At 38.7% G+C, this 13,383-nt stretch overlaps 1 protein-coding gene across 1 annotated transcript in view; it reads right to left on the bottom strand.

Annotated features, from left to right (window-relative positions):
• LOC117790459 overlaps positions 1–13,383 on the bottom strand; it is a 170,273-nt gene that overhangs the window by 116,284 nt on the left and 40,606 nt on the right. Inside the window, exon 2 of the mRNA XM_034629913.1 lies at positions 11,653–12,346. Within this exon, the coding sequence (XP_034485804.1) occupies positions 11,653–12,012 (360 nt within the window). The 5' untranslated portion in view covers positions 12,013–12,346. The remainder of the gene's footprint in view (positions 1–11,652; positions 12,347–13,383) is intronic.

Here is a 13,383-nt window from a genome sequence, read left to right on the forward strand (position 1 = left end):
AAGGCTCAGCTGCTGCTGCTGGGGGGTGTGGCTAAAAACATTGAGGCTTATTTGCAAGTAATTAGATTGAAACAGTCTCTGATTTTGACTCGGATTCTGACTTTGCCGCATGCCTCATGCCTCACATAATGATGCATCATCATCACTTGTGGATTAGCACAGTTGAAACATGAAATTTGGGGCGTGTCCTGTGCAAAAGGCGGATATTATCTGCAAGTAATTAAGCACAGCAGGGCGGCATGACAAACATACAAATGTATATAGATATAGATATATATGTATCTGTAGCTGTAGCTGTATTTACTTGCCGCCGCATTATTCAAGCTGCTGGAAAAAATGCCGAAATGTCGCTGTAGCGAAATTTATGACCCAAAACGTGGCAACTTCAAGTTCGTAATGGGGGATGCAAAGTATTTATTGTTGTTGCTGTTGCCACAGCCACACAATGTCAATGTGGAGTGGCAAAGCCAACTGCAAAAGAGAAACAGCAACTGCAACAGCAACAGCAAGTCAACTTGCAACTGCCACTGCAACAGCAATTTATGCACAGAAATATTGCTGAAATTGTTTGACTTTAACAACTAAATTTTGCAGTTGTCCTCAGACTGTGTGTGTGTGTGTGTTAGAGTGTGTAGGTGGCAAAAAGTGCTCCAAATTGGTTTTTACTCTCTTGGCCAAAGTGATAAACTGTTCAGCTGCTGTTGCTGTTGCTGAGTCTGATGATTTGTGTGCTTCTAATGGCCACAGGTATTTAGTGGCAAGGTTTGGTTGCTGTTGCAACAGCAACAACAACAACAACAAGCTAACTTTACATGATTAGCTCAGCTACAGTTGCATATTGTTAAACGATTCTTGCAGCTGGTTTTATGACCAAGTCGTGTCGCCTGAAAGGTACTGCCAGATTTGCTTTTGGCCACACAAAAGCCGGCTCATCTGTTAGTCTAGACTCTAGACCGCAGACCATCATTAAACGGGACAAACACATTATGCAAATTCAGTTGGCATGACACGGTCAACTCAATCACTTCGAGCATCATTTTCATCCTCATCCTCATTCCCATCTCCATCTCCATCTCCAACTTCACTCTACACTTCAGCTAAGCGCTCAACATTTATATCAAATGTCATACGCCTTAAATTGCCAAATGAATCATAAGAAGCGAGTAGGACCACCATCAAACAGGAAATAAACACAAATGCGATGGGTACACCTACCCGAAAAAAGACAGTAATAACGTTACAGTCGAGTGTGCTCGACTTTCAGTTACCTAGTACTCGTATATTTTAAGCATACATAAAATAAACAAGCTCACTTTTTACAACATTTTTAATTTACAAATTTATATGTTAGTATACTTTTATAAATTATGAGTTATGGATTATGGATTTTTGTAACATTTAAAAACAAATTCAAAATAATAGTTGTTATAAATTTCTTGATTTTTATAAAAACTAATGCTTAGCTTTTTACGAATGTACTGAAACTTATAGCCTATTTCCACGACAGCACATTTGGCTCATTCGACGCCATTTTCATCATCTGGCCCGAATGTGGACTTTATTTCAGTACAAAATCCGGATGATCATTTTGGCTCATTCATAATGAATGAGCCGATTTTTCGACCCTGTGAATTTTAGTATTTTTTTTATCGAACACGCGATGCTTATCGATAAACTCTTAAAAGAAAAGCAATTATCATCTTAACCAGCTGTTTTCATCAATAAAAACGGTAGGCATCAAATTTGCGTCAATTATAATATCATAATAAATAATAAAATGTTGTTATTGTCTGGTTTTTATAATTTGTGCGCAGAAGCCGAACAGCGGCTTTGCTTTAAGTGTCTTAACAGTTGAACATTTGGTCGTGGAAAGCCAAAAATGAGCCACATCCAAATGTGACCAAATGAGCCAAATGTGAGTGGTCGTGGAAATAGCCTATTAGTCATATTTTTGTATTTAATTTAATGTTTATAAAATGCTAAAATTTCCCACTATTTTTTTTTGCAATCAAGATGCCTCTTTCTTCCTGTTACATAGATTGCCATATATCTAAAACTCTCATTGGGTACCGGGTATAAAAATGAGACGATGCTACTACGCCTACGGTTGGAGACCCCGAGACCCCAGAAGACCTACGGATCAGCAGACAGACAGACAGACAGACAGACAGACAGATAGACGACAGGGCAATGTGTCTGCACATGCAAAAATCAAGAGGAGCACCCACACCAGAGTCCAACAACTGAGGACTCCACAGCTCCCCACAACTCCAACTCCAGCTCCAACTCGAAGTGGAACTCAAACTGAAAGCGGTTGACCAACATAAATGGCGCAAAGTTGAAATGCTGACAGGCGCACATTCGTTATGAGGCATGAGGTATGTGGTTTGAGGCATGAGCTATGTGGCATGCTTGTTGCCCCAGTCCAGGCCATGAGACAGACTGTAGCATGCAGTGAGTAAATCAAGTTGTAGGTAAGTGAGATTTATGCTTATGTCCTTTAGTGTAAGCCAACAACATCGTCGACTTTGACTCGCCCTCTCTTCTCTCTTTCTCTCTCTGTCTCTGTCTATCACCCATTTTCATTTCCATCTCCATATCTGTCGCATCGTTGCGGTTGTCGTGCAGCGCATGCAAAATATGACAACATGACCTGGACGAATCACAGAATGCGACCCAAAAAAAGAAACATCCAAAAAGAAATGAAAACAAAATTGTTGCAATTGCAGGCAGCCTGCACTTTTTGACAGCCTCAGGCCTCGTTTGCACCATTTTCGGTGTCTATTTGCACGGCAGTTGAATCAAGTTTGTCTACTCTCACTCTCACAATAAGCTGCCTGTCTCACTCCAACTCTGTGACAGAGAAAGTGATCACTGAAAGCTGTATAAATGGATATCTTAATGTGAGCATTTATTTCCTATATTTAGCTTTTGATATTATAATCATTTTGTATTTAAAACAGAGCTAGATATATACAATAAATAGCTTAAAAACGGATTTAACATAATCACTGTCATTGATATCTGGTCAATTTTATTTTTAAATTAACTAATTCAAGAAAACTTTAAGTAACTTATTGACGTTACATATTTTTTAAAGCACTTTGTTTGTTGTTTCTTTGAGATTTCGTAATTAGTTTAAATATTATCTACTTCATAATATTTTGAAGACATCTACAATCTATCTATTTTATAAAAATGCAGACTTTTTTAACTCCTATAAATATTATCGATTAATCGGTTTTTTTCTATCAGTTTTAATGCAACTATTTAAAGTATAAATAAAAGGTTTTTCACTTCAATTTTTATATCTCGTAAGGAGTATTATTCTAGACGACTTTGTGACCGTTTTTCTCTTGGCAAACTCCTTTCTAATCGCCGCTGCAGCTGCATGTTAATTACAGCAAACAAGCTGCATCCTAATTCCATTGCAAGTTCCACATTTTCCCTGCTCCCCCTCACCAACCCTTCGTTCAATGCTGATGATGCACTTGTGCAATGTTTGATCTATGCAGTTCGTTCCCTTGGACGCTCTGCTGATGATGATGACGTTGTTAATGATGATGATGTTGCTCTCTGCTCTAATTAGCTGGATAGCTGGATAAACTGGCACGGGCCAGGGCGCATTTGTAAAGGCTTCAATGGTTGGTTAAATGTGTCAGCAACATTTGCCATGAGGAGCCAATGCAAACAACTTTCACTGGCCGTTGATCTAAAAAAAAAAATACAAATAAATAAAGAAGCGAAGCAAAGTCCAAGAATCCATTTAACTGTGGGAATCCAACGGAGCCAGCTTCTGTGGCAGAGTCAAGAGCATGTTCTGCACACCGCCCACAATAATAAACTCTGCGGCATCAAAAAGTGGGCGGATAGGAGCAGAAAGAGGAAGCAGTAGCGGCAGAGATGGGATGCCAATTAAAAGCGAAAACGTTGCAAAAATAGTTGATGACATTAATTGACATTTAGCAGCGACGGGGCATATCAATGCGCCTGGACAGCACAATCACCCCAAGGCAAAAGCGGAAAATGGGGGAACGTTGCAAATGGAAATGTATGAAGTTGCCACAAAGAGCGAGCGAGAGAGAGAGAGGCAGGCAAGTAATAGGCTGAATCAACGGTAGCCTAGGACCGCCTTTCACTGCCAATCCACGCAATTGTACAATTGGCAAAATGTCACAAAATCCAAAGCCAGAGAGTTGTCAGCGCTTGTTTCGGACGTTGTGGGGACTCCCATCATTAGCGTGGCACAATTGTGAGATGTGTAATTGCTACAACAACAGCAACAGCAACAAAGAAGAAGACAACAACAACAACTATGAGACATGCAGACGACACATTGACAGCGAGTTATGTCAAGTTGAGCGCGATTTGTTTAGCCGCTGTTGATGCCGCTGCCGCTGCCAATGAGAATGTTGCAACATAAATAAATGCTGAGCAACAAATTGAAAGAGGGAAGCAGCAGCAACAACAACTGAAGACAAGAGTTCAATTTCGAAATGGAGTTCCAGTTTTTTTCTCTTACTATTTCAATACCCTGTAGGATAAAGCGTTAAGCAAATTGGATATATTTTTAATCAAAAAAAGTTGATGTATTCCATTAGCATTTTTTACTGTGCATAAAAGTTATATCTAAAGTTTGTCATGAAATAAAAAGGTATGGAATTTTTTTTTAATTTTTATTATTATCATAACTTTCTTCTTTTTTCAGAATAACTACAGGTACTTCAACAGTCGGTTTGACTCGACAGTCGCCTTTGCCACTAGTTGTAATTGGTTACAGAAAACGCACAAGTTAACCGAAAGTCAACAGAAGAAGGAGTCTTTTTCCTGGTCAACAGTTCTCCTGCTTCTCCAGTTGTCCATTCTCTGTGCACTGTTCTCAGTTCCTCCAGTGGAAAAGTGCGCGACAAGATTTATAAGCGGCTGTCAACGGATCTGCAAGTGGACGTTGTGGCCATTTTTTGATTTATAAGCAAAATGTTGCCGCCGCGGAGTGCAGAGTATTTATGAAACATTTCGAGGCAGCGAGCAGGCTACTTGTGTAGGCAGTTGACATAGCCAGAAAGTGTGGTGCAGTGAAGTGTAGTGTAGTGTGGTGTGGTGGTGTGGTGGTGCAGTGGTGCAGCTGGTCAGTAAGTAGCCGCCGTGGCGGCAGTAATTGCGGCGGCATGTGAAATATGAGATAAACTCCAAGTAGGGCTTTTCTTGTGGCATCCACAACAGCGACAGCGACAGCGGAAACTTGCAAGCATGTGGCAAGTTGTTTAGAATCCCAACTAGTCGACAGTCGAAGTCGCAGTCGGCAGTCGACAGGCGACAGGAGCTGAGAGACCATTCGACTTTCGACTTTAGAGACTTGCGAAGACGACAGCATTTTGGTGCCACTTTTGCGGCATGCGAAATAACTTCGCACAATTGAGCATGCCGACGACACAGCGACAGACACTGACGACAGAGAGGAGAGAGTGGAGACTGGAGAGAGGGGCACAAGCGAGAAGTCAGTTGCGACACCAAACTTGGACATTCTATTAAATTAATCGTCAATTATCAACGGCACAGGGAATAGCTATAAATCCTCGCTCTCTAGCCGCTGTGTGAATTGTTGGCCTTGTTGGCCATGTTGGCCATGCTGGCAGCGAGCTAACGGCAAATCAATTTAACTGCATGTCTAATTAAGCCACAATTGCCGAAACTACAAGTACTCGATTTTGTCTCCCCTACATATCTCCCATTTCTCTTTCCCTTCCATCTTCCCTCTCTGTTGATTTTTGTTTCGAGTGTTGGCCGGAAAAACTTTGCATGCAATTTGCACGAACGCCTCCTTTCGTTGCCAATGTGTTTAATTAAATAGCAAGCGTAATTAAATTGCAATTAAATTAATTAAAAAGCACGCAGCCCTTGTGCTTCAAGAGGGTTGATGTCGATGCTTTTGCCAAAGTTCAGCGTTTAGTTTAGGTTTCCCTTCCCCCATTCCCCATCACTCCGCTTGCTCACTCGCAAAGAAAAACAAAAACCTGTAGCCGCCCCGTTGACTCTGCCACAAAGGCACATGGTCAGGGACATGAACGTGGAAATGTGGAAACGCGGAAAGTGAATGTGCCCCGTTTTTCCTATTCCATTTTCATTTTGAACGAATTCTGCTGCTCTTTGTGTACAATTAGAGTTTAATTTTTTATGAGCAATGAATGGTTTCGCAGTTTTACATTTTTGGTGTTAAATGCTTGATTAAGTTTCATGGCCCTAGTGCTCATTCTGGTCTTCGTCCTGGCCCTTGTCCTGGCCCTTGTCCTGCCCCTGGTCTTAGGCTATGCAAATTTTCCTAGGGGCAGCTGGTAAAATTGGCTTTCATGTCGTTCATGAGGGCGTGTATAATGCTTATGTTTTAATTTATGCAATGAGAATGGCCAAATCCAGCTACGAAATGCTGGCTAATTATATTACACTCTGTATATAAAGTTATTGTATATTTAATTAACAAATGGTGTACAAGTTCATTGCAGAGTTTTCCAAAAGTTTCGTTCATTAATATTTCACAAATCAAAAAAGTTGAATATGTTGCAACAAATCTTGTAATTTGATTAATATTCTGAATTTGATTGACAAATTATATCATCATTATATTTATCTATAAATCGCTATATAATTGTAATTGATATAATTTAAATTTATGTACCTATTTAAAAAAAAAAAATGTTTGAATCTCTTATTTAAATCCTTAGCTAATTTAATTTTTAAAAATTAATTAAAAACGTTAATTCAATTGGTTTCATGCAACATTCAATCTTGAACATTTTTTATGCTTAAGCTTGGCAGTGAGGCAGAAAGGTTATTGGCTTATTTATGGGCATGAATAATAAAGCCACATTGCACGTAGGCAAAATGAACAAATTGAATTGCGGCAATTACTTGCCACGATACGCAGAAAATGGCCAAAAGCGAACAAGACAAAGATGCGAAAGATGAAGTTAAAGCACAAGGAAGGCAAAGGCGAAATCAAAATGAAAATGCACAAAAGTCAAGTTCATAAAAATGAAATCATGCCACAGCTCAGGCAGAAGATCAAAGAGGACAAATCAATAAAGCCAAGAACTGAAATAACTTAAAGTCAGCCAGCTCAAACTCAAACGCAAACGCAGACGAGTCCAGTTCAGTTGAGTTTAGTTCAGTTGAGTTGTGTTGAGTTGAGTTGAACTGAGGTAAGGGCAGTGTCTAGGCAGTTCGACCCCAAAAACAACTTGACCTGGTCAAGGCTACAAGCACATAAAATAAAATTATACAACACAAAACGGCACAGAAAAGAACAGAACAGAGAAAAATAAAACTAAAGCAAAACTGTCTTTTGATCTATGGCAAAAAGCGAGCGATGCCGCTGCTGATGATAATAATGATGATGTTGATGATAATGATGATGATGAGCGGGCAGAGGATGATGATGATGATAGGTCTGAGTTCTGTGACTGTGACTGAGACTGAGAAGATGTGGAGCAGGCAGCAATGGTCGAGAGTAAATTGGCATAAGAAATCAGAAATCACAGAAGGTTGCTGTCCACACACACACATACACACGCATATACAGAGATAAATGGACATACAGACTGGACACACACATACACACACACAAACAGAGTGCAGACCATTGCAATATTAAGTAAATATACAAAACGTTGTCGGCGCGGCGCACAAAACTAATGATGTCGATGCTGCTGAAAGAGGAGATGGAAAAGGAGAAGGAGAGGGAGATGGAGATGGAGGCGATGCCTCTGACTTGGACTGTGGATGCTGCCGCTGACGACGAGGCTGATAATGATGCGGCAGCAAAAGTTTAGTACGTTGTCTGCTGTCTGCTGTCGGTTGTCTGTTGTTGGAACTGGCACTGGCACTGGCACTGGCGATATACACACGCCAGGTAATAAATTTCATTTCTCAGCTGATATGGGCAATTAAGGAACAATTTTGCAGCTGAATGAGTAATAAATAAAAATTGTATGCCAAGCGATACGCAGATACAAAACTGCAAGAAGTCGTCAGGCAGCCAGATAGTTTTCGGATAAAAATACACAAAACGAACGACGGACAAGAGCAAATGAATGAATGAGAAGAGCAGACTTGGCTGGCAACTTGCTAACTTTGGGAAACTTGGCAACTTGCAACAGCGGTAAAGACTAATCAGCAGCGCAAGAGGGAGACTGGGAGAGGGAGAGAAAGAGAGGCATAGCTAGATGCTTGCCCTTTTGATGAAAACAACTCAATGACGTGATTTGTGTGGCAAGCAAAGCCGCCAACGAAGCTGCAAACGATATTGGGTCAGAATGTGCACCCTAAATATTTATATACAGTATGTCAAGTAAATATTTTGACACAGCAAAATATTCAAAAAATTTAAATGACTTTTAAAAATAATAAAACACCTTTGAATTATTTATTTACAACCAAGAAAATTATTTTTTTTTTTTCAAATTTGTCTTTTTATGTCAAAATATTTACTTGACTAACTGTGTAAATATGTGTTTGTATATATAAATCACATTTTTCAGAGATTGACGCACAAGTTCCTTGAACAGTTTGAGTTTATAATTTCAGCTGTGAAATGCTTTGGTATAATAAATCAAGCTGGGCTTAAGTTTTGGATCCCAGCTGAATCATTCAGGTTGTGGTCATTTTTCGGCAACTTACTTTAATTACACCAAGTCAAATCCAGCAAGGCAAAGAGTTAAGTCAGAAGGAAGCAAGGCTGAAGGCATTTTTTAAATGCTGACCAAAAACTGTTCCAAGAACATTGGCTCTACAATTGTTTCACCAAAAATAAACGCGAGGCGAGGCGAGACGATGCGTCGGTGCCTTTGGTACATATAATGGCACATGATATGTCGCCTACCTGAAACAGAGCCCCCAAAAAGCGTCCTCAGTTGTACGGACGGACCTGAGAACAATGGAGCAACATCATGACACTCGAGACGGCTTCAAAGCCAAAAGCTGCATACACAAAAGCCATTTGCGGGCCAACATTGGCAACGGCCAATGGACAATGAACCACCGAACCACCGAACCACCGAACCACTGAACCACCGACAGGCAACAACCACCGGGGCTGCCGTTTAAATGTACTCCATTTTACTGTCAAGTGTAGACCAGGTTGACATTTGAAAACGGTGCCATGCACTCACTCTCTCTCTCTCTCTCTCTCCCTCCCTCTCTATCTCTCTCTCTTTCTCAAAATCTACTTGTGTCTGTCTCACCCTTTGCTTGTCGGGGAATTTTAATTTAAGTATGTAAACTGACATTGAATAGTTTTTCGGGCTTTGCTTTTGGCTTTGAGTTCAGCTTTTGTTGTGGGTGTCTACAAACTAAACTGAATTTAACTAAAGTTCAACTGAGCAGCAGTGTTGCCACTCGTTATAGCAGGACCTAGTGCAAAAAAAAAATGTTTTGAACGTATGGTAAATTGGATGATAGATGGCTTAGTATCGAAAAAATATCAAATTTTCTAGATGATAAAAATTTAAACGCAGAATGAATTTGGGGGCCAAATCATGATCAAAATGCTATTCCGCTTGAAAATCGGTCAAGTTTTTATAAAGTTATGAGAGATCAAACTTTTCGAAAAAAATGTCAATTGGTATGTATGGAAAATTGGATGATAGATGGCTTAGAGTCGAAAAAATATCAAATTTTCTGGATGATAAAAATTTGAATACAGAATGAATATTGAGGCCAAACCATGATCAAAATGCTATTCCGCTTGAAAATCGGTCAAGTTTTTATAAAGTTATGAGAGATCAAAGTTTTCGTAAAAAATGTCAAGGGGTATGTATGGAAAATTGGATGATAGATGGCTTAGAATCGAAAAAATATCAAATTTTCTAGATGATAAAAATTTGAATACAGAATGAATATAGAGGCCAAACCATGATCAAAATGATATTCCGCTTGAAAATCGGTCAAATTTTTATAAAGTTATGAGAGATCAAAGTTTTCGAAAAATATGTCAAGGGGTATGTATGGAAAATCGGATGATAGATGGCTTAGAATCGAAAAAATATCAAATTTTCTAGATGATAAAAATTTGAATACAGAATGAATTTGGGGGCCAAATCATGATCAAAATGCTATTCCGCTTGAAAATCGGTCAAGTTTTTATAAAGTTATGAGAGATCAAAGTTTTCGAAAAATATGTCAAGGGGTATGTATGGAAAATCGGATGATAGATGGCTTAGAATCGAAAAAATATCAAATTTTCTAGATGATAAAAATTTGAATACAGAAAATCGGATGATAGATGGCTTAGAATCGAAAAAATATCAAATTTTCTAGATGATAAAAATTTGAATACAGAATGAATATAGAGGCCAAACCATGATCAAAATGCTATTCCGCTTGAAAATCAATCAAGTTTTTATAAAGTTATGAGAGATCAAAGTTTTCGAAAAAATGTCAAGGGGTATGTATGGAAAATTGGATGATAGATGGCTTAGAATCGAAAAAATATCAAATTTTCTAGATGATAAAAATTTGAATAGAGAATGAATATAGAGGCCAAACCATGATCAAAATGACATTCCATTTAAAAATCTGTTAATTTTTGATGAAGTTATGAGAGATCAAAGTTTTCGAAAAAAATGCCAAGGGGTATGTATGGAAAATTGGATGATAGATGGCTTAGAATCGAAAAAATATCAAATTTTCTAGATGATAAAAATTTGAATACAGAATGAATAAAGAGGCCAAACCATGATCAAAATGCTATTCCGCTTGAAAATCGGTCAAGTTTTTAAAAAGTTATGAGAGATCAAAGTTTTCGAAAAAATGTCAAGGGGTATGTATGGAAAATTGGATGATAGATGGCTTAGAATCGAAAAAATATCAAATTTTCTAGATGATAAAAATTTGAATAGAGAATGAATATAGAGGCCAAACCATGATCAAAATGACATTCCATTTACAAATCTGTTAATTTTTGATGAAGTTATGAGAGATCAAAGTTTTCGAAAAAAATGCCAAGGGGTATGCATGGAAAATTGGATGATAGATGGCTTAGTATCGAAAAAAAATCAAATTTTCTAGATAATAAAAATTTAAACGCAGAATCAATTTTGGGCCAAATGATGATTAAAATGACATTCCGCTTGAAAATCGGTTCAGTTTTGATCAAGTTATGACAGTTTGAAGTTGATCCGATTTTGGATCAAGCAAGTTAAAATTTTTGAAAATGTTTAGCAACTTTTTGTTGGAATCTTGTTGATTTTGACTGCCCAATTTTGGCAACACTGTTGAGTAGATGAGGATGAGAAAGAGATAGAGAGAGAGGAAACAGAGGGCTGCAATTTAAAGCAATTTGAAGTTTTTGCAATTTTGTTTGCAATTGAATTCTGTAATAAAAAGCTGGCTAAACTTGTCCAGGAAATAGAGTTCCTAAATGGAAAATAGAAAAAAAAGGAGAGATGTGAGATACATTTAATGAAAAAAGAGAAAGTCTGCAACTAGAGAGGAGTGTGAGAATGGGCGGACAGCCATGTATAATCAATGGAGTTGATGGACCTGATGGAGTTGACAGCCACAACGGGTGGCCAGAGAGCTGGCAACTAATCAACAACTGCTTAAGCAGCCCTCAGTCTCATTATTGGTATGTCATGAATTTAGATGCGTTTTACTTACCGGTGTTGAATATGGATGCGCTGTCAGACGCACTCCGTCCGTCTCCAGCTGTTCGGCGAGGACAAGTTCCAACTCATTGCTGGGCGGCGTCTCGCAAAGGATCTCCATGCTGCCGGACAACGAATTCGGATCGTTGAGCATAAAATACACTGAGGCAGCGCCTTTTTCACGCAACGAGCGTATACTCTTCAGCAGCTTGTGACGATGCGAGGGATTATCAACGCCTATGGCATCCAAATCTGGATCACCGACCTGTTTACAGATCTCCAGGTCATCATAGCCATTGTCGAGAAAACTTTCCGCATATTGAGCCAGGCCAAGAGCGCGAAGCCATTCACAAACAATATTGCTAACGGCCATTTTACTAACTGAATGTGAGTTTAGTTGGCCAAGTCAAGTGTGTAGGAGAATGGGGTTAGATGGTCCACGTGTGTGCCGTCAATTACCGTTACAAAATGGCGTCGCGTCACGTCACGTGCCAAACACGTTTCCACAAGCTGTTTACTTTTGTTGCAATTTCCTTTACACTTTAAGCTGCGTATTGTTTTAAATGTTGTCGTAAAAATTCAATGTCTCTCGCATTAACATTTATTTGGCCTTTTCTTTTGCATTTTCGCAAACCTCGTCGCGCTTTTCTTGTTGCTCAACAATTGCAGCTGTGTTTTTAGTTCTTGCCATTTTTAGTTTGTTGCGTCTGTAAAAAACAGTTTAAATATTTTTTTAATATTTTGAAGTTAAAAAAATATTATTATATTATATTGATTTTCTTAAAAAGTTTCATTAAAGCTCGGTTTGAAGAAAAACATACAACTTTTGTACTTTTTAATATTTTAACCAGTAGAAAAATAATATTAATATTGCATAATAATTATTTCAGCTTTACTGAAAATTGGAAAACGATTTTCAAAATTAAATTATTTTTATTGCTGCACCTTATCCTTAACTTTGGAGATTTTCAGCCTTTATATAGTTCAAAAAAATTTTCTGAATAAGTTGCATAAATTCTATTTAAGCAACGGCCCGCATGTTGCAAGCAGCGTCAAGAGTTTTCCCACAGCATTTTGCCCCCCTCGTTTCCTGACAAATCAATAGTTGTTGAGATTCAAATCGAAATCTGAATTCTGGAAAATTAATTAAACCAATGGCAGCTGATGCGATTGCCAATTGCACTGCGAGCATACACATACACGCAGTTGAGTGTGTGTATGTATACAAACACACACACTCGCACACACACACACACGCTCTGAGTCAATAATTCTGACATTCTCAGAGAGTCTTATCAGTCATTCAGGCAACAACTGAGGCAAACCACAGCGTATAATGCGTGCCACACACACACATATATATATATATATATATGTACATATATCACTTTATCATAGACACACTGACGTCTCCCATGTGGGCCGCGCCCTCTTTTACTCCCTCCTCTTGCGTTTTAGAGAATCTATGAGGCGTTAAACGCAAACTAAAAGCTTAGAGCAACCAATCAACAGCAGCAACAACAACAACAGCAGCAGCAACAGTAGCGACAACAACAACAACAATCATATGGAGTGCAGTTTTTGGGGCGTGTGCCGTCGCTTATTGATAAATGATTGATTATCTGCGTTGTGGGTGCGTTGCGGTTTCTTTGCCTTTGCTTTAGCACAAGAGTTTAGTGTTTGCTTTTAGTTTATCTTTAATGGATTATTTTAGCGGTTGGCAGCAGCACCACCAACAACAACA

This window comes from Drosophila innubila (assembly GCF_004354385.1).
Source record: "Drosophila innubila isolate TH190305 chromosome 3R unlocalized genomic scaffold, UK_Dinn_1.0 2_E_3R, whole genome shotgun sequence".
NCBI lineage: Eukaryota > Metazoa > Arthropoda > Insecta > Diptera > Drosophilidae > Drosophila > Drosophila innubila.